At 34.8% G+C, this 22,125-nt stretch overlaps 2 protein-coding genes across 8 annotated transcripts in view; both read left to right on the forward strand.

The window, feature by feature from the left end:
- LOC137405688 (probable G-protein coupled receptor B0563.6) overlaps positions 1–19,585 on the forward strand; it is a 104,978-nt gene extending 85,393 nt beyond the window's left edge. For 3 of the 7 annotated variants that reach the window (XM_068092040.1, XM_068092039.1, XM_068092038.1), the window contains exons 7-9: positions 11,337–11,536; positions 11,651–11,720; positions 19,098–19,204. In XM_068092040.1, coding sequence (XP_067948141.1) covers positions 11,337–11,536; positions 11,651–11,708 — 258 coding nt within the window. In that variant the 3' untranslated portion in view covers positions 11,709–11,720; positions 19,098–19,204. Of the gene's footprint in view, positions 1–11,336; positions 11,537–11,650; positions 11,721–19,097 lie in introns of all 7 variants that reach the window. The other 4 variants (XM_068092036.1, XR_010979795.1, XM_068092034.1 and 1 more) reach the window with 4 other exon arrangements.
- Positions 1–22,125, forward strand: part of LOC137405689 (ATP-dependent (S)-NAD(P)H-hydrate dehydratase-like) — a 232,414-nt gene that overhangs the window by 144,954 nt on the left and 65,335 nt on the right. The window lies entirely within an intron of this gene.

A 22,125-nucleotide genomic window follows, 5' to 3' on the forward strand; every position in this document is an offset into this window, starting at 1 on the left:
GTGGCAAAAATTGTCGATTGCGCTTCATAGTATATGTTCAACTTTTATTAGTTTCAAATTCTATCTAAAACACTTTTGTTATAGATTTTATTTTTCCAACATGTTTAAAAGTAGTACTATTCAAAAAACTTAATGCATTCCTACTTCGTGCATTGCTAAAGCTATGTGAACTACGATCACTTTGAAGCTCGAAAAACGATGTTTTGCCATGTTCCTTACTCTTACGAAACTATTACTTGGATGTACTTGCGAAAGCTATAATAGCACTAACTAATTTGAGAATCAGAAAGAATCTCAAATTAGTAAATCAAGAAACCTAAATGTTTCTTTTCAGGTTGAAAAGTCCTAAACAAAAATTTCAAATTGCTTTGTGAGTTTCGAGTAATTTTATAGGGAATTCTTCGGACAACACTGTCAATACCATAAAAAGTCTTGTAATACAACATAATATTATTATGCTTTACTATTTATCTTGAGGTGTTGACTGATGTTCTAAAAATAGAATCAAGGAGATTGACCAACCTGAAGCTGAGATATAGCCTGCCAAACCCAAGTCTACCAATAAAAAAACGTTTTGGTAATCATCATTATATGACGTATGAAATCGACTTGTGTGCCATTGGTCAATTAAACCAACTAATGTGCTCTCCTATAAAAATCACAACCTTTTAATTGGTTTAATCCCTGGAAGTATAGAACAATCAAATTGGGCCTCACAATCACTGCTCTGAGAATTCCGAACCAGTCCCTCTGACGTGTAGATTAGTTTTAGCATAAAATGATTACACGCATCTATCATTTTGCAACATTTTACTACCTTGCTAGTTCAGCTCAGTTTTGTTGTTCTCCCACTTAGCTTCCTTATTCAGACTCATCTTTAGCGCTGTTCAGATTTTTTTAACTATAGCTGATAAATGGAATCAATTAAATCAATCATTAATCTCGGTTATCAATTGGACTTTTGTACAAATTATATTAGTTACATCATTGATTCCATACGCAGTTATATTATTATTTTGTATAATATACATTATGATTATTATATTAATCATAAAAATAATTACAGATAAGATAATAGATAAATAGAAAAATCAAATTAAAAACTATCGTTTTCTTTTCATACAGCAAGAGCAGCATGGTCAAGATATTCTTTTTTAAAATTATAGCTGTAGTGAACTTACCGTCTGTTAATAGTGACGATAGTCATGATAATCTACTGAATGCTGCAGTAGGTACACAGTAGAAAAATGATGAATGAACAAAAATCCACAATCCTATTTCTTATTCTAAACAAACTGCAAATCGCGGATGTCGCATGTACACTATACACAGGCTGTTCGTTGAACAGAGGATCTTCGGAGCAGATCCGAAGAGATCGAGTTAAAATTTGAAGCACAATAGTCAAAATCTGCTCTTCTGTTTTGAAAAATCATGGCGAGGGGTTGTGGGCAAATGCCTTTACCACACAATGTTTGCTTGATTTTTCTGAGAAACCAGAGCTAGTCTGTAAATTCTTTACTATCGCGAGAAGCGTTTCACATCTCGTAGCCTAAAACAATCATTATATGTAACAGTGGTAAGGGTGCGCAACACCGGCACATGACCAATAAGTCGATTTCATATGTCATATATCTCTGGATTTTCGAAGGGTTTTCCTCTGATTCGTTATTAGGTAGACCTGTGTTTGGCTGGCTATATCTCAGCTCCTAGTGGGTCAGTCTCCTTGATTCTTTTTTAGAACATTAGTCAACGCCTCAAGAAAACTAATAAAACATAATAATATTATGTTTTCTCTATTCTCTATTTCTAAGCTATAGAATAATTAGCGGTACAAATATTTGTATTTCTTTTTGAATGATTTTGTGAACTTTGATGATTCAAGACAATGAGTTTGGCGAATGATTTATATAAGATGCTGCTGAAGTTGCGCAATGACTCGCTTTTAATAGTTTGTTAGAAATTCCACTCATGGCTTTTCATTGTTACCTCAAAATGTTGAAACCACCTGATAGGAAGGGTCAGAACACTACTAAAACTCATATTTGCTCAAACCTGAAATACAATAGGTTGCATATAAATTGCAATACAAAGACAAAACTGCAAAACTATTGGTAAAAACATAAATAGCAATATATATTATTATTTTTGGCCTTCGGTATTGGGCAGCATTTATGCGGTTTGTTTGCCGATGTTAACAAAAGTTTTACTAATAAGCTACATAATTTGCTAAATTACTGGTGTCAACTTTAAAAATTAAAACAAATGTAATGTTAGAACTTATAGAATATTCTACAAACAACGTAGAGAAATTTTTGTGGCATATGACTTCAATTGAATAGTTCCCTAAAATTGCAATTTGTATTTGCCCATTTTAGTACTTTCAAATGTCAAAGGAACTCATAATGAAATCCACTTTAATAGAATTTAAAGATGCTCAAAGCGGACGGATGCTATGTGGACCAACAATAAAAGTTCACTCTGTACTATGGCTAGTAAGTAGTTACATGTATTTAGATTTTGCATTGATGCTTTCAATTAGATAGTGTAGGAAATCTATTTACATTAGCTAAATTACCCTCATGTGCAAGACCCGGCTTTGTTTCCTAGCCATCACAACATTATGCCAATGCATATTATAATTCAATGCTTTGTTCAAAACTGATTTCTGAGCCAAAGGTAGTTTTAGCAGTATAAGAACATGTACTTCTTTTCCTATGGGTCTACTCACTGTTTTGTAGCAGCAAAGACAATTGTTTTTTAAAAGGTCTGTAAGAATTTTATTACTTATTTTGATTTCCATTGGTGCTCGTAGCAAATATAATTTCAGTACAATTTGCATCAATAAAGTTATTACCACTTGTTTCGTAAAGTATTTAGAGCAAAATAATATTTTAGTTGCAAAACAAACATTTTTGCTGCAAGCTTACCAAAACAAAATAAAACATTTTTTATGTTACATTTTAATTAAACACCATGTTCTATTCAGTTATTGCTGTCAGTACTCTGGCCTATGTTGGTAAAACTAGTTACCAAACCAAATTTTAGTTTTTCCGCTCGCCGCTCCAGAGTATTTAATCAACTGATCTAGTTTTTACAACAGACCTGTATTACAAGAAAAAGAATGTTCATATTTACTTTGAATGATCAAAGTAAAACCTAATCCTCAATAATCCCATTGAACTAGCTAAGCAAGCAAAATGTTGAGTAATTATGCCAGCTATTCTGCTGGATTAACTAAAAAATTCAGAAATTCACTACACAATAAGAAATAACTTTTTTTGGGTCATTTTCCAAATTTAAGTGAATGTGTCTGAGTAGAATGTTTTATCAATTTCTTGACAGTTCAGGGCATTATTATTACTGGTAAAATGTGAATAATAGGACTCAGTATTACTATTCATCAATAAAACCACCCAAAGTCGAGAGATCTAAAGTTAGAAAAAATTTGGTGCCGTGCTAGGTTCAGCCCGACTGATCATCGCTAACAATAAATCGCAGTCAAAAAGAAGTTTTGAACAGCGAAAATGCCCTCAAGATAGAATGTTATGGTATTTTTATTGGCTCTCTATGTGACATTAATTTTTTTCCTGGGTTCTACATAGACACAATGGGCTTGTTTGGAATCTACCCAATTTATGGTGTTGTGGTATTGTGCCGGTTTTGCAACCTGACTCTCCAGGTTCCATCCCCGAGTGGGAAAATGTTTTTACTTAACGTTCTAAGAGTGGCTTAAGATGAATAGAAAGAAATTGCTGTTATTGTATGTTAGATTGAGTAACTAAGTATGTTGTGCAAGTAAATCATATTATTACTGTAGATAATATGCACAGCAAGGAAAAATGTGTGAGTTTCATTTTAGCAATCACAGTAACTGAGTTGTGTCCATGCATTGTTTCCAACTAATTTTTTTAAGTTTTTGTATGCAGTGCAGCAGCGATATGTGACTGAATAAGAAACTATAACATAGATCATATTTATAAATATTGAGTTACATTATTTGTTTATTTTAGTGAGTAGAAAGTTATGCAGCCTAAAAGAAAATGGAGCGTTCAAAAAGCCATGATCGGATGATTTATGCAAACTACCAACAATGTCAGAGCTGTATACTGTTAAAAGAAATTGGTGTTTGAAAATTATAATGATGACTTATGCCCGAGCCCACAACTTACTCAAGAAGCTGCAAAATTAAACTGGCAGCAGGGTCTTCTTGTCATTGAGGCTTTTGTAATATCGCATTAAACTTGACGTCTGAATAAATTTACTCCGTTTGGCGACTAAGCAACAACCATTCTATGGTACTTGACTAGTTGAATTTTTTGGTATCAAGCATGGTGGCTGTTGTTGTTTTATATACACATTTATGGAATCCTACCTTAAAGTTTAACATACTATACAATATGTAAGTTTTAACAACAATTAAATTATTTCAGAAAAAAATACTTGGAAATGTGCAACAGAGGCCGGTTTGCAGAGGCCCACAACTCATGATCGCACCAATAGGCAAAAAGATATAGTAGATTCTATAGTAAAATGTTGTGAGTGTTTTTAGATAATTTTGTTACTTTTCTGATATGTCATAAGTCAGAGAAGTCATTATGCGTATAAGTTGCAAAAAGAGAACAAGGTTTTATGGCCTCTTAGCTAATGTGTGCAAGTTATGTTACCTTCTTAACATAGTACATAATCGATCATAGCCTTTTTGAAGTATGTACACTGTATACGTCATAGGTACTTCTAGAACCTATATTTAAGTTAAATAGCTTTTTACAAATGTGAAAGTTATATCGCTATAAGATACAAGTTGTATAGTTTCATGCAACCTTCTGACTAGTACATCAATTATGTTTGTTAAGTAATAATAACAGATAAAGAAGTTATAGCAACCTACTAAATGATATATAAATAGCAGCAACCTCTTAAATACTATACAACTCATAGCAGCCTCATAACTGATATATAAATAGTAGCTACCAACTAAATGAAATTCAAATTATAGCAAACTCTTACGTGATCTATAAGTCATAGCAACATCCTAAATTCTATGTAACCCATAGCAACCTCTGCAATGATATGTAAGTTATAGCAACCTCCTAAATGATATATAAATAGCAGCAGCCTCCTAATTAATATATAATTCATAGCAGCCTACTAACTGATATATAAATAATTGCTATCAACTATGGAAAATTCAAATTATAGCAAAGTCTTAGGTGATCTATAAGTCATAGCAACATCCTAAATTCTATGCAACCCATAGCAACCTCTGCAATGATATGTAAGTTATAGCAACCTCCTAAATGATATATAAATAGCAGCAGCCTCCTAATTAATATATAATTCATAGCAGCCTCCTAACTGATATATAAATAATAGCTATAAACTATGAAAATTCAAATTATAGCAAGGTCTAGGGTGATCGATAAGTGATAGCATCATCCTAAATTATATGTAACCTATAGCAGCCTCTGCAATGATATGTATGTTATAGCAACCTCCTAATTGATATATAAATATCAGCAGCCTCCTAATTAATATATAATCCATAGCAGCCTCCTAACTGATATATAAATAATAGCTATCAACTATGGAAAATTCAAATTATAGCAAGGTCTTAGGTGATCTATAAGTGATAGCAACATCCTAAATTATATGTAACTCATAGCAGCCTCTGCAATGATATGTAAGTTATAGCAACCTCCTAAATGATATATAAATATCAGCTGCCTCCTAATTAATATATAATCCATAGCAGCCTCCTAACTGATATATAAATAATAGCTATCAACTATGGAAAATTCAAATTATAGCAAGGTCTTAGGTGATCTATAAGTCATAGCAACATCCTAAATTATATGTAACTCATAGCAGCCTCTGCAATGATATGTAAGTTATAGCAACCCCCTAAATGATATATAATATCAGCAGCCTCCTAATTAATATATAATCCATAGCAGCCTCCTAACTGATATATAAATAATAGCTATCAACTATGGAAAATTCAAATTATAGCAAGGTCTTAGGTGATCTATAAGTGATAGCGACATCCTAAATTATATGTAACTCATAGCAGCCTCTGCAATGATATGTAAGTTATAGCAACCTCCAAAACAATTTATAAATAGCAGCAGCCTCCTAAATAATATATAACTTATAGCAGCCTCGTCACTGATATATAGATAATTGCTACCAACTATGTGAAATTCAAATTATAGCAATTTCTCAAATGATCTATAAGTTATAGCAACATACTTTATTATATGTAAATCAGAGCAGCCTCTAAAAGAAACAAGTTATAGCAAACTCCTAAATGATATAAGTTACGGCATCTTACTAAAGGATATGTAAGCTATGCCATGCTATGTAATGTTTCCATTGTAACTATTACATAAGTTACAATGGTAACATTCTAATTTATGTGTAATTTGTAGCAATCTGCTAACTGGTAATCATTATTTTTGCTTACTCATTGAGGTATGAATTATTTTACCTTCAAATTGATATGTAATTTACAACAACCATCTAGACATTCTGCAAGTTTTGACAGTTTTTCTAGTATGCATATATACAAAGTATGATAAGGCGATGAATATATATTGTATGATACCATATTCTCCTAAAATTTCCATAAAAATATATAATAATTAGGAGGTGAATAAATGTATATATATCTACAATGTAGATAAATTAGACCATATAGGAGGCTTACCCATATATATTTGCGTTAACTCCTAATCCCTTATATTCCGCAACCTCCTAACTGGTATATATTTATTCAACTCCTAACTCGTAAATATGGGTATATATATATATATATATATATATATATATATATATATATATATATATATATATATATATATATATATATATATATATATATATATAAATTGTTTCCTCACCCTGGTTAACCCAAATGAGTGCTAATGTCTGTTCTAACTCGGGTCTCCTACCAGAGAGATCTTAGCTGTTCCCAATAGTGCACTTTTCTGCAACTCACTTGAGTTGGTTGCTGCCAGTATCTGGGCATGTGTAGTATGATTGTTATTGTGTGTATATTCTGAAGTGTAAGCCTATAGTAGTTTAGTGTACTGTATCGATGTTTATAGCTAATTAATTTGAGTGGCTTATTGCTTTACATCTAGAGCCCAACTGTCTCTATTTATTAATTACAAGTACAACTGTAAAAGGCATAAAAGGTCAGAGGTCAATAGTAGTCACATGATACATGCCACATTTTATGCGCAGGTGTTATTGCACCCAGTGCCCAAATGACTACTGGAACTACAGTAGGTCTTACCTCCCAGCGTTTTTCAATCTCTTTCCAACAGGGAAATATTTCTCCACTTTTTTCTTTGCTGGCTGTATTGTGGTCATTGGGTACTGCTATATCTATTATAGTAGCCCTCTTGTTCTCCTTGTTCACCACCACAATATCTGGTTGGTTTGCTGAGACATGCTTGTCAGTCCGGATGTAGAAGTCCCAGAGGATCTTAGCGCGGACATTCTCATTGACCTTACCAGGAGTTTCCCACCAGTGTTGGAGTTTATTAAGGCCATACTCATCACATAGACTTCTGTACACAACATCTGCAACATGGTTATGCCGCTCAGTGTATGCGTTTCTGGCTAGCTGCTTGCATCTACTGATGATGTGTTGGATGGTCTCAGGTGCATCTTTGCGCAGTCTGCATCTAGGATCGTTTCTAGTGTGAAGATCTTTGTTTGGAGTTGCCTTGTTGGGAGCACTTGCTCCTGGGCTGCCATGAGTAGCGACTCTGTATTGGCCATTAGGTTCCCTTTTCTCAGCCACATATATGTCTGGTAGAGATTTTCAGCCTTGGATATTTGTCGGTGGTAAACAGCATGAAGAGTTTTCATGTACTAATCACGTTTCTCATCATTACTGCGAAGCTTCATTGTCAGGGCAGCCAATTGAAGTTCAGCTAGCAACTTATCTGTGGGAGCCATAAAAGCTGTATAGGCTTTAATGCGTTGTTCTTCCTTTTTCACACTCTGCTGCACACTTTTTAGTTTTCTACCCCCATCTTTCTTATCGAGAAACAATCTAGTAATATCAGATTTTGGGTGGAGTGCTCCATGTATTATAATCAGATTGCGAGTTGCTATATCTGTGTCCTTGATGGCTTCCTCCGTCCCTTTGCTATGCCTGCTGGTTATCTTATTTGTTTGTTTTATTTCACATTAAATCATGACATGACAATATTATAGAAAAATTAAGGTGCAATGTGGGCTCATATGCGCACTAGTATAGCTAATCGAGGCGCAGAGCCTGAGTCAACCGATGAGATTAATTTTCAATGAAGAAAACAAAGTTGTCTAAGCAATAGAAACAGGAGCAAATCTATTCCAGATAGTCTAGCAAGTATTGCTTTAAAGCAGCCCTTAAACCATCATACCTATTAATTTTCTTCAGCCAAATTGACAAGGAGTTCTATGCTAATGACACACAATAGGCAACCTGTCTATGGCCATCAGTAGAAGAAGAGAGTGGAAGAGGTAATGAAAATAAGAAATGGCAAGTGTTATGTGTTGACAAGTTAGAGATTTAAATTGTGTGAAGGCTAAAAGACATATTCCTAGTTGGTATAGTTTCTGTATAGACAAAACACGAGATCTTTTAAACAAAGGAGTTGACGGAAAATAAGAGTTTTATGATATATTATTCTTAGCAATCGCTTCTGGATGAATAAAATTTTGTTTAAGTGGTTCATTGGAGCAATTCCCCATGCTTCCAAGCAATAAACTATTTTACTGTTATTTAGAGTATTATACAAAAGCAAAAGATACATTTCTGGTAAGATCAGCGAGGCTTGTGTGTAGGCTTGTGTGTAGGCTTGTGCTTATTACTGGCAGTATGTAGGTATTTATTGCCTTTCTTGATTCCTGGCATTGAGCAGGCTTCGTAGGACCTGCCGCACGCGTTTCTTGTATTCGGTAATGGCTTTGTGACGTGCTTCAGCTTAATGGTTGATGTTGCTTTGCATAATCCCCAGGTACTTGTAGCCTTCTCCTACATCTGTGATAGTACCAATTGGCATTTCTAAGCCATCTGCTGTGTGCACAGAATGGTCTTTCTTAAGAATTAGCCTTCCACATTTCTCAATACTGAAGGTCATTCCGATGGCCTTAGTGTATACCTGAGTAGGATGTATAGCGAATCAATGTCCATTTCCTTCTTAGCGTACAGCTTGATGTCATCCATGTAGAAGAGGTGGTTTATCTTGGTGCCACTCTTAAACTGCTACCCATATTGAGTCTTCTCCAGCATAGTGCTTAGAGGGTTTAGGCATATGCAGAAGAGCAGTGGTGATAAGAAGTCACCTTGATAGATGCATAGCTTGATTTTGACACTCACCAGCTTTTTGCCATTAGCCTCCAGTTCCGTTTTCTATTGGTCATTGACATCTTGATGAACGCCACAAGGGCAGGGTAAACATTGTACAAACTTAGGCACTCAAATATCCAACTATGGAGAATTGAGTCATAGGCCTTTTGGCAGTTAATCCAAGCCATGGCAAGATTGGTATGCCTTCTCCTGCTGTCTTGACATACGGTTTGATCTACCAGCAACTGATGTTTGGCTCCTTGGGTGTTGCGTCCAATTCCTTTCTGAGCGCTGGTCATATAGTGACTAATGTGCTCTTCCAGTTTGTCTACAACTATTCCTAAGAGTAAATTCCAGGTGGTGGGGAAGCATGTTATTGGCCGATAGTTCTTGAGAATCGGCTTCTGCTTCGGGTCTTTCATCAGAAGTACAGTTCATCCTTTGGTCAACCATTCTGGATGGTCACTTTTTTCTATTAGGCATTCCATCTACTTTGCTATTCTAGTGTGAAGTGATGTAAATTTCTTTAACCAGAAGGCTTGAATCATGTCAGGTCCAGGTGCTGAGCAGCTCTTTATACTCTGCACTTGATGTTCCCTTTGCTAATGGTGAGTCCTTGCTGAGCCACAGTGTGTTGATGGTTCTCTTTGAGCCTCTTCAGCCAGTTTTTAATGCTGTTATGAGTAGTCTCTTTTACCCAGATGTTCCTCCAGAACTTTGAGGTGCTAGATTTGAGAGGATCTGGCATTGGCCTCCATAGTTCATTTTGTAATTTGGAATACACTCTCGATAGTTTATTGGTGAACAGTTTGTTCATTCTCTTGCTATTTCACTCTTTGGTGTACCGCTTCAGTTGTACTGATATTGTTACTATCTGCTGTTTGGCAGATTTTAGAGCTTCCATTGTGGCTTCCCTTTTTGGACGCTCCAAACTGTAGTTAGATCGCTCACTGAGCCTACTAACTTTCTTGCGCAAGTCCTTGATCTTATTTTGCAGCCTCATTTGCCAAGACGGAATGAACTGAAGCCTTGTTGACAGTGGCTTAATACCCATCTCCTCTGAGACTTTTCGGTTGCCATAATGTAGATTAGGGCATTATTCTCACTGTTCGATCCCATTGAAATCGACTCCAGTGCAAAGTTAATGTTTTCTAACAGCTTCTTCGGTATGGCTTTGCTAACTCTCCATAATGGTATCCTGCTTCCATAATCATTAGCAGCTAGCACCTTGTTGATCATATTGTCCGCAAATTATACATGTATATATATTTGTAGTACTTGTTATATCACACAATATTATATCATTATTTTGACATCTTATTTAGAAGAACTTACTAAACAGTGAAATGTTGAAAATCTGAGTGATTCCTCAGCATGATTTTCCCATGTTAACATCAGTTAGTTCTCCTCTTTTGGGTATCCATAAAAGATGCTCCTTATATATACATGCATGAGCAATCTTTATTGTGGTAAGCAATAGTTATATTTTACAATATGTTTTCCACAAAGTATCACAGTAAATAAACTTTAGTATGCAGTGTATAAAAAAACTTAATGAGTGGTCTAACTAATATAATAATTTTTGAATTGAAAGCATAAAATATGTACACAGCAAGCTTGAGGATTGATATGAGTGTTTAAATGAAAAGTGGCCAAGTATAAGCTCTGTGAAAATTGCTATGCATATCTATTACAACAGATTTCTAGTTATGAAAACAAAAATATTGCAAAAATGTTAAAATAGGTAAGACTCTTTCCTGTAAGGCCAATTTAAATGTTTGTTGAACATCTACCCATGTCCATGTTACCTAACCAAGTGTGTAATTGTAGTATCTGTAATATTTGCTTCTTGCGTAATAGTATATACAAATCACAACAGTGAGCGTACTGATTACTTCTGATGTGCCTTTTCTTCCCAGGAGCAAACAGTTCCTGATTTGGCTATTTGGGCTACTTTTGTATTAACAATGAATTTTGTTTGATTGCTTAGGCAAAAAAAACAAAAGACCTAGAGCAAGCCAAAATGAAACTAGCAGACTACTTTGTAAGTTTGATGGACTACCTCAACCATTCCCTCAACTTTTTTCTCTACTGCCTCACCGGTAAGATGCTCAGAACCCGCTGCCGCAAACTCCTAACTAGATGCTGCTCTTCAAAAGAAAATGATAGCAACACAAACCACACATACAAGTAAGAAATGTTTTAATATGACAATGATAGTAATTCTTAATAGAAATTGACTCGAGTCAGGTGGTCGTAGCCCTAATCATGTATATCAATGTTGCATTTATTCCTTCCCTACAGAACTATAACTTTTCATACAAGGAAGGATAACTCTTCACCAAAACCGGTGCTTGTGTAAGTTTTTTAAAAGGTAAGTTTGAAATCATCCTTCAGCATTCTTGTGCATATGGCCGCTGTCTATTGCTTCTTGCTCTATATGTATACAACTCTAGTTATTGGCAAATAGTTGACAAGCTGACAGGAGTGATTCAAACAAGATAACACGCACCCATCTGCAATACTGCAGCTTCATCACATACAATCTAAATTGTTGATTCCTGTGGGAAATTTCATGTAGTTTAGTTCACAGGCTTGAGTGTAGGATAACATAATTTTAAAAGAATTATATTTGATTCTATAAAACAAACTAACAATATATATTTCAAAACTACATGTAGAACAAACATGGTAGAGTTATATGTATATATGTTCTTATGACCAAACGAGCGCAGCGAAGTTTGAGAGTTTTTATGATAAATACATGTCCACACAACTTACGAAAATTATTCATCAACAGCGTCGCGAACCCTTGTTTCAAAATCTCATCAACAAATTTAGCCATCGTTTTGTAGAATCGTTAAAGTATAATAACCATACAAACACATATAAGCCTATTTAAAAATGTTACCATGTCTTTTTAGATTGTCGACAGTATCTTAAAACTTACCCATCTGATCGGATTATACACAAATAGACAGATTAATTTGGCCGAAAACCGCCACAAACGCTTGAGAAGCTTGGTTTAATAAAAGTTAAGACCGGCCTACGATACGCCAATAAAGCCATGCGACAGATAGTAGAACTATTTAGCAGTGCGCATTTCCCGAGAAAACCGTGCTCATTTCACCAGTCTATGGCATTGTTTACTTGTAATCGAATTTATTCGAAGGTATCTGTAACAAACGTCGACCGTTTGAGGGTAGACTGATTTACAGGTACGAAATTGTGGTATACAGTTTATTAGCCTATGTTTTTTTGTCCAATCACTGAAGGTTTTATTAAATTATTTAAAACGTTGGCCGAAATTCTTTACAACTTATGTACAAGCTAGGGCCGGACTACAATGCCCCTTTATGATGAGAACATTTTTTATTTTGCTGCAGTTTGCAGAAAACTTCCAGACGCGTGAACGCTCATACTTGCTTTCTGTTAAAGATCACTATCAAAACCATTCTACATTCAACACAACCAACTTTCAAACTGTGTATAGTACACAGTAGCTTGCCATTTTACTTCTAATTTTGCATTTCCGAGTTATAATAAACATATTTCCTTATTGTTGTTGTTAAATTACATACACTACAGTAGGTTAGGCCTACAGCTTTAATAAATATTTATTTTATTGTTGTAAAACATAGGTTTGAGATAGTAGTAGATTAGGTGTGATTTTTATACAACCTTTTGTTTTGCATAATTGACTTTGAATTAATTTTCAAAACAACTTGACAACTACCATGAACATACAACTTCCCAGAACACCACGTCGCGACCGACGCAGTGGCCGTCCACGTGTCTCTCAATTAATACAGCGCAATAGGAGGATAAATAGGTCCTCACAGCAACCATCTACATCAAATGCTAATGTTCAACAACACGCTACTCAAATTAATAACAACAACTCATCTGATTCAGATAAGTCTTTAGTAAATGTTGTAGGCGATGCAAATGACATGGACTTGGCAGCCCCTTTGTTTCCAGATGATGATCATGATTTTATGGACATCATTGACCATGAAAATATTGCACAAAACAATATTGCTTCTCCCAATGCTGTGCCCTTTCATCACATTGCTCATTTTCAATCTTTAGATTGTCCTGACTTTTAAGAACTGCGTAACAACTTTCTAGGCAGGCTTGACAACAACATATCACAGCTCACATGTACTGGGTGTAATGAGAAACATTTCATTACATACAATACTCAAATACAACCATGTCATACATGCCAACAAGTTAGACCTGACACCGTTAATAAATTCAGTCCAGCCAACAATATAGACCCAGGTCCATCTGCTGAGTTTTTATCTTCTCTTACAGTTATAAAACAGTTACTCATTTCTCAGGTTAAACTTACAATGTCCATATTCCGTCTTCCGCGTGATGGCCAATTTGGGTTCAGAGGTCATGTCATCAATTTTCCTCAGAACGTAAATGACTTTGTTATAAATTTACCTCGCCAACTACAACAAATTGACATCATTGTCCTTCGTCGACGCGTTGACCAACCTGCCTTGTCAGCTAATCTCTTTACAGTTCGTCGTCAAAGAGTTCTTGCCACGCTCATTTGGCTTAAAGCTAACAACGAATTTTATTGTAACATAAACATTATCCAGGAAAACATAGATGCTTTGCCGCTTGTTGACATTGTGGAATTATCTGACCATCATATAGTACAAGAGTTAGATGCTGACCAACCTCCAGCACCTATTCCAGATAATGGCGCCACCAACCCAAATGAAGCCAACAACAATGAACCTAATTTGCAACTATTCCATTATCAGGTCGTGGGCTGTATGACAGGGGAACTTCTAGTATAAAACTGTTGGAAAATCTTCATTTACACTGGTTTGAACTATATTGTTCTTGGTGCATTGTATACAGTAATAGAAACACGCAATGATAGAGAGGTGGTTCAATGCCTCTATTGTGACTTTGTAGATTAGTGCTGTGTTAATGCTAGTAGTGAGTTGATAAGATGTTACAAAGAATATAGGTCACACTAAAATGCGTTAATTTTTAAAAAGCACACATACAGTTTCCTTGAATATATGCGTAATGCTTGCACCATGCATCTTACAACATATTGGTTTTGTGAAAGGATGGCCAATATTCTGTTTTCCCTTGTGCGTCTCACACTGAAGTAAATACATTATGGCTGGTTTTTTACTGCGGCAAGACTCTGGCAATCTTTTAAAGAATCAAAGTCAACTTTTTTAAATATAATAGCGGAATAACATAAACTTTTAAACGGATTTGTTAAAGTTTCTATAACTAGAAAACTTAGATTTTGTTTGTGTCACGCTTTTGTGATGTTAGTATAGCTTTATATTAGCATTGATATTCATCAACAAAATAACGTTTTTCTTTACATAAAAGAACAGAAACAAAAAAACGAAAATCAGAAATTATTGAGTGAGTTAAACAAATGTGTTTTGAATGTTAGTAATCTAATAGTATTGCGGAGGAGTTGGAACAGTGAATTGAAGATTGTAGCAACAGATAAGGAAAAATAAAAAGAAAAATATTATTTTATGTTGATAGAAAAGCTGCTAGTGAAACACCAACTTTACAGCAGCTTTTTTTGTACTGTGCTGGAAAAAGTGTATAACACAGTTAAATAAAACTTATATGTTATGTACTTGCACATGATTTGGGTTATTATAGCGCCTGTTGAAACAACGATTGTCTGTAGAGCGATAACTCAATAGCAACTGTTTTAATATAGCGACTGTCACACAGTGACTTTAGTAAAAGATCAATCGTCATAACATCAACATCATCGCACCGTTAAGCCTAGTTTTTTAGCTATGGCTGAAAGCAGACAACAATTCGTTGCAATCTTTTGTTGCAAAGGTCAAACGAAAAGCACTCAAAAATCACTTTCATTCATGTATTTAATAGTGCAAAACAACTATTTCAAGCAAGTTGTCTACTAAACAGAAAAAAATTGTCAAATCCGACAAAAAAAAACTGCTCAGCAAAAATGAAAAACTCAAACATGTCACTTGCTTTTCTTGATTTTATAAAATCATTCTATTCGGTGAAGTTGCTGTTGCAGCATCCAATGGTACAAGGCAGTCGTTATACAAAAAATTCATTTTGACCACCATCAACCTGATTGTAGGCCTACTGTCTATAGGTAGTCGCTCCGATGACCATCCCTGTATTAACAGTCGCTATTCCGCCCGGATACGATAGCTTCTTGTTAGTATTTATTTTTTCTAAAAACCCAGTATTAAGTCCTTTGATTCTGCGTGACGAAAAGAAGGATTCCGCTATCAATAAAGCTAAACAATGTTTTCACCAACTCACAAACTCAAAATATTACACTTATTCAAATTTCCGATGAATCTTTTTATTAATAGTTTTTAAACGCTTTATGTAATACCATTTATTGGATTTTATTGCCTAACTGGTGCATTTTTGGGTTATATTTTATTATTTTAGCATATCATAATTTGGAACATATTTCTGCTTAAAATGAAATTATTGCCAATAAAGTAATACAAACATATATACGTATAACTCAACCATGTTTTTTCTACTTGTAGTTCTAGAACGCTGAACTTATCTAACTTTTCTATATTTGTTGAAACTGTTATTGGCACCTTTTTGAAGTCGTGCTCCCTCAAATTTATTTACTTACTAGAAATTTCTCCGTCATACAGCCCACGACCTGATAATGGAATAGTTGCAAGTTAGGTTCATTGTCGTTGGCTTCATTTGGGTTGGTGGCGCCATTATCTGGAATAGGTGCTGGAGGCTGGTCAGCATCTAACTCTTGTACTATATGATGGTCAGGTAATTCCACAATGTCATCAAGTGGCAAAGCATCTGTGTTTTCCTGGATGTTTATGTTACGATAAAATTTGTTGTTAGCTTTAAGCCAAATGAGCATGGCAAAAACTCTTTGACGACGAACTGTAAAGAGATTAGCTGACAAGGCAGGTTGGTCAACGCGTCGTCGAAGAACAATGATGTGAATTTGTTGTAGTTGGCGAGGTAAATTTATAACAAAGTCATTTACGTTCTGAGGAAAATTGATGACATGACCTCTGAACCCAGATTGGCCACCACGCGGAAGACGGAATATTGACAATGTAGGATTAACCTGAGCAATGAGTAACTGTTCTATAAGTGTAAGAGAAGATAAAAATTTAACAGGTGGACCTGGGTCCATATTGTTGGCTGCACTGAATTTATTAACAGTGTCAGGTCTAACTTGTTGGCATGTATGACATAATTGTATTTGAGTATTGTATGTAATGAAATGTTTCTCATTACACCCAGTACATGTGAGCTGTGATATGTTGTTGTCAAGTCTGCCTGGAAAGTTGTTACGCAGTTCTTGAAAACCAGGACAATCTAAAGATTGAAAATGAGGAATGTGATGAAGGGGGGGGGGCAGCATTGGGAGGAGCAATATTGTTTTGTGCAATATCTTCATGGTCAATGATGTCCATAAAATCATGATCATCATCTGGAAACAAAGGGGCTGCCAAGTCAATGTCATTTACATCGCCTACAACATCTACTAAAGATTTATCTGAATCAGATGAGTTGTTGTTATTAATTTGAGTAGCGTGTTGTTGAACATTAGCATTTGATGTAGATGGTTGTTGTGAGGACCTATTTATCCTCCTATTGCGCTGTAATAATTGAAAGACACGTGGACGGCCACTGCGTCGGCCGCGACGTGGTGTTCTGGGAAGTTGTATGTTCATGGTAGTTGTCAAGTTGTTTTGAAATTAAATTCAAAAAGTCAATTATGCAAAACAAAAGGTTGTAAAAAAATCACACCTAATCTACTATTATCTCAAAACTATGTTTTACAACAATAAATCACACTTAATTACACAAAAAATCATACCTAATCTACTACTATCTCAAACCTATGTTTTACAACAATAAAATAAATATTAATTAAAGCTGTAGGCCTAACCTACTGTAATGTATGTAATTTAACAACAACAATAAGGAAATATGTTTATTATAACTCTGAAATGCAAAATTAGAAGTAAAATGGCAAACTACTGTGTACTATAAACAGTTTGAAAGTTGGTTGTGTTGAATGTAAAATGGTTTTGATAGCGATCTTTAACAGAAAGCAAGTATGAGCGTTCACACGTCTAGAAGTTTTCTGCAAACTGCAGCAAAATAAAAAACTGTTCTCATCATAAAGGGGCATTGTAGTTCGGCCCTAGCTTGTACATAAGTTGTAAAGATTTTCGGCTAACGTTTTAAATGATTTAATGAAACCTTCGGTGATTGGACAAAATACATAGGCTGATAAACTGTGTCCCACAATTTTGTACCTGTAAATCGGTCTACGCCTCAAACAGTCTACGTTTATTACAGAAACCTTCGGATAAATTCGATTACAAGTAAACAATGCCATAGACTGGTGAAATGAGCACAGGGTTTTCATAAAATGCGCACTGCTTAATAGTTCTACTATCTGTCGCACGGCTTTATTGGCGTATCGTGGGCCGGTCCTAACATTTATTAAACCAAGCTTTTCAAGCGTTTTGTTGCGATTTTCGGCCAAATTAATCTGTCTATTTGTGTATAATCCGATCAGATGGGTAAGTTTTAAGATACTGTCGACAATTTACAAAGACTTGGTAACATATCTAAATAGGCTTATATGTGTTTGTATCGTTATTATAATTTAACGACTCTACAAAACAATGGTTAAATTTGTTGTTGAGATTTCGAAACAAGGATTTGCGACGTTGTTGTCGAATAATTTTTGTAAGTTGTGTGCACATGCATTTATCATAAAAACTCTCAAATTTTGCTCCGCTTGTTTGGTCGTGGGAAAATTAGCTTTACTATCCAAAGATTGATCTCTCTATGACCACGATGAGATAACTCTCAAGTGCATGTGATTGTTTGTTCGCTGAGGGGAATAGCTGCTAGAGTGGTGAAAGTGCTCTGTTCAGATCTGAACTTACCCACTAATAATAGCTTTTCATTTTTCACCTTTGATCTCCCTCATAGATATTAGTTACCGTATAGATGTACTGGTATGTGCCACATCACTGTTGGCAGTGTGCTCCTCGAGTATTCTGGATTATGATAACATGTTGGAAATTGCGAACCCTTTGAATTGTGTATAGCATGTGTATTTAACATATGTAACATGTGCATATTTATTCTTTCGTAATTTCATTATTAATCCCAATATATTTACATGTATGTCCTTGCTTCTATGTTTGTAATGCTTTTTTGTGGTAGTCAGAGTTGTGCCCTCATTGTAAAAACAACTCTTAATTATATCAGACTAAACATATTTGCCATGTATATTGAAGGCTTCATAAGGTTTTTGTACCAATTGTTTATCAAAAGATTAAAGCAAATTCAAATTGTGCAAAGATGGTTGCTCAAAGTCAGAGCTGACAAAATGCTGGAGACGAACTTGCTTGAATGATGCCATTAGCTTTTCAGGGCTCTAGTCAAAATGGCAACACTAATATTAAGCGTTATGATATCTAAGAGAATTTTACCTTTTTATGTATTTTAGTGACCCAATTAAAAAACTTTATGCAAGGGTTATAGCAAAAAGCAAACCACTCTAATAAATTATTTTTTCTTGTTTAAAAACAATAATTTTGGCAAAAGGTTTTCCAGCAAAATCAATTGAAAGCAAAATAGAATAAAGTTATTTTTAGGCAGTTACCAGAGCGCCCCTACCAACCATTCTAGGCAGCGATTGTAAACTAATATTGTGATGTCATTTTTGCAGGACGCCGACTATGAAAATAATGACCATTAGCGATGGTGCCATAACCGCTCAGGGCTTTAGTCGCCTCTCCCCAAATATTTTCTTGCAGAGATCAACGCCAACAAGCTACAAATTGTCAAGTGCTAGCAGAAATAAATCATAGCGATATTACTCGCATTGCACAGCCACTATAAAATTTTTAGGGCTAAAGTGTATGAGTTGTGAGAAAAGAGATAGCATGTCTTTTTGTTGTTTACTCTATGCTCAAGTGCTGGTGCTCAGTCTAAATCTTGGAGTCTTAAATGACTGTTAGCTGGATTACTATAATACCGAGGTTGGATTGAGCACAACATTTATTTGATACTGTATCTAGCTTGGAGGTGGCATCCTGACATTTTCTCTCTGCAAATAATCTCTGAATCTATCAGGCTTAATCTATGAAAATGTACATTTTTATATTATGTGTTGTTATTGTCATAATACTTTTTTATAATCCAGCTATGCCGATGCATTTGATGAATTCTAATCAAGGTCATGTTGCTGATCAAACTGTTTTTTATTCTAATGTAATCCTGGTGAATAACACAAAATTAAATCTGACTGCTTTAAATTTTATTAAATTTAAACACTTGGTTATTAAGCAGCAATTCATGCCTTATATAATTGTTATACGGACTTGCTCTAATCAGACGATAGTTGTGCCACCAGCCACTGCTTGCCAACATTGCAGAGCGTATCCTGTCTTTCCCCAACCACATATAAACGCACTTGCTCATTAATTTATCTCATTTACCGCTATACAGAGAACAAAGGTCCAATCTATTGAACAGGTTAATTTTATGTCAAATCAAAGGCATCAAGTTTTAAACAATATTGCATATTTACAGGTAAGTTTATGTAAAACTGGTTGTGCTACCCAGCACCGCCCAGGTATTAAAAATCAGCTTAGAACTAATGAGATGTAATAAAAGTTGCTTGCCCCTTCCTATTAGCCTGGCATATTGCCAGTGAATAAGTTGAGTAAGCTTACTAATAAGAGCTACCGCTCCTCATGATGTTACGCCATCACTTTAAGTCGTGACGGAGAGTGGTGGCGTATTTGCTCTCATATAGCACAAGCTCATGTAGCTAAATGTGTAAGGCATCGAGCCGGTGAAGGGGAGGGTCAAGATCAAGTCTTCTGCGATACGGATATTTTATTCTAAGATTTCCATAGATATAGCTGGAACTACACACATACGACCAACTTTGAGAAATATACATAAATGTAATTTTCTAAAATGCCATTCTTTAAATGTAGTCCTTGCACAAAGGTTTTGTTTAAAAAGTTCTCATGCTCTGAGGCTTTGCTGATAGCAGATGACATAATACATGGCTAAGAAGTTCGATGACTGCCTTTGATGAGAAAATCATTGAAATAATTTCAATTTTGGTGTCCTGAAAGAAAGTGTAGGTTTTTCTTTCACTAAATATACAACAAAGCAAACTGTTAAGCCATATATTCTTCTGAACATGTTATTTTGCTATTTCACTTTAAATTTTTACATGATGTTTATGATTTACAAACGAGTCAATACCAGTGTAGAATTAAATCTCTTGAAATATTTTACTCTCTGGTTCAAGTGATTTTATCAAACATTTTTAAAGACTTCTTTGACAAATTTGGAAATTTATGCTCTTTAAGAACACAGAACAATCGAAAAACAAACAGATTTAAACAATTTTGAATATCTCAAGTTTTGCTTTAAAAAAAAAAAATAAATAAATAGGCCTACTTGCAGTGGTGAAAAGAAAAAAATAATATTTTTAGAATAAGCTTGGAATGACGGAGGTGTAAGCGTTGTTAAAAATGTGGCATTGCAAATTAGTAAACGTACCCATGATGCATTGTCAAATAGTAAACATACCCATGATGCATTGACAAATAGAAGGCATACCCATGATTCATTGCAAATTAGTAAACATACCAAAGACGCATAAACAAATGGTAAGCACATATATGATGCATTGCCAAATAGTAAACATACCCATGATGCATTGCTTGCAGTTGCCGTTGATGCTGCTAAAAATTAAAAAACCAGCTTGAAAAGATGTGATGTAACGCCATCGCAAATCAACAAAAATCAAATTTTAGGAAACAGATGAAATAAAAACTGAAGAAATATAAATTTAATGCATGTAGCAAGACTTACAGCAAGATTTTAGTTAACTCTATGAAACAGGGTTAACTCTATGAAACAGGGTTAATTCAATGAAACAGGGTTAAATCTATGGAACAGGCCATGAAGTAAATGAAGACCTCCTCGCTCACTAGTAGCAAACAAAAACTGGTTTAATTTTAATTTTATGGAGCTAACTAAAACATTGATTCGTATTCTCTTCATGAACTACTTCCAAATAAACTTACAAGGTGTTTCTATACATTACTAGAATTGATCATATCAACACTGATAACAAAACAAGCAAAAACTTTGAGAACCTAGCTTTGTGATATCAATTTGGTATCTGTAAAATGAAAATTATGTGTATAAATATATACATGTATTAATTTATTGGCAATAGACAAAATTGGAAATTGGCAAAATGTAGGCACATATACCAGATTGTATTGAAATAAGGATTGTCATAATACATGACATGATAGCTGATGAGATGTGTCAGGGAATGGAGAGGTTGATGTGACAATGACACAGTCATACCTTTATTTCTGAGTACAGTATCACTCCTACAATGTACATGTAAATAATCCATTCTATGAACAATTATGTTATAGAGACTTTACGTTATATAAAAAGGTAGAGTGTAAATAGTGAAGTCCGTGTAACGATATTCCCAAACTCACCCCTTTGGCCAAGATGCATTACGAAATAGTAAACTCAATTATCAATCATGTATAATTGCAGATTGCATGTTTATATGAGGATCCATGTAATGCAGAAAAACTCTAACATACCCTTGATGCATTGCTAGGAGTTGCAAAAAAAAACTTAATTTAACTTTTTAGTTGAATGTAATTGTAATATCATTGGTTTGTATTGACGACTTATCC

The sequence above is a fragment of the Watersipora subatra genome, chromosome 10 (assembly GCF_963576615.1).
Source record: "Watersipora subatra chromosome 10, tzWatSuba1.1, whole genome shotgun sequence".
Lineage (NCBI taxonomy): Eukaryota > Metazoa > Bryozoa > Gymnolaemata > Cheilostomatida > Watersiporidae > Watersipora > Watersipora subatra.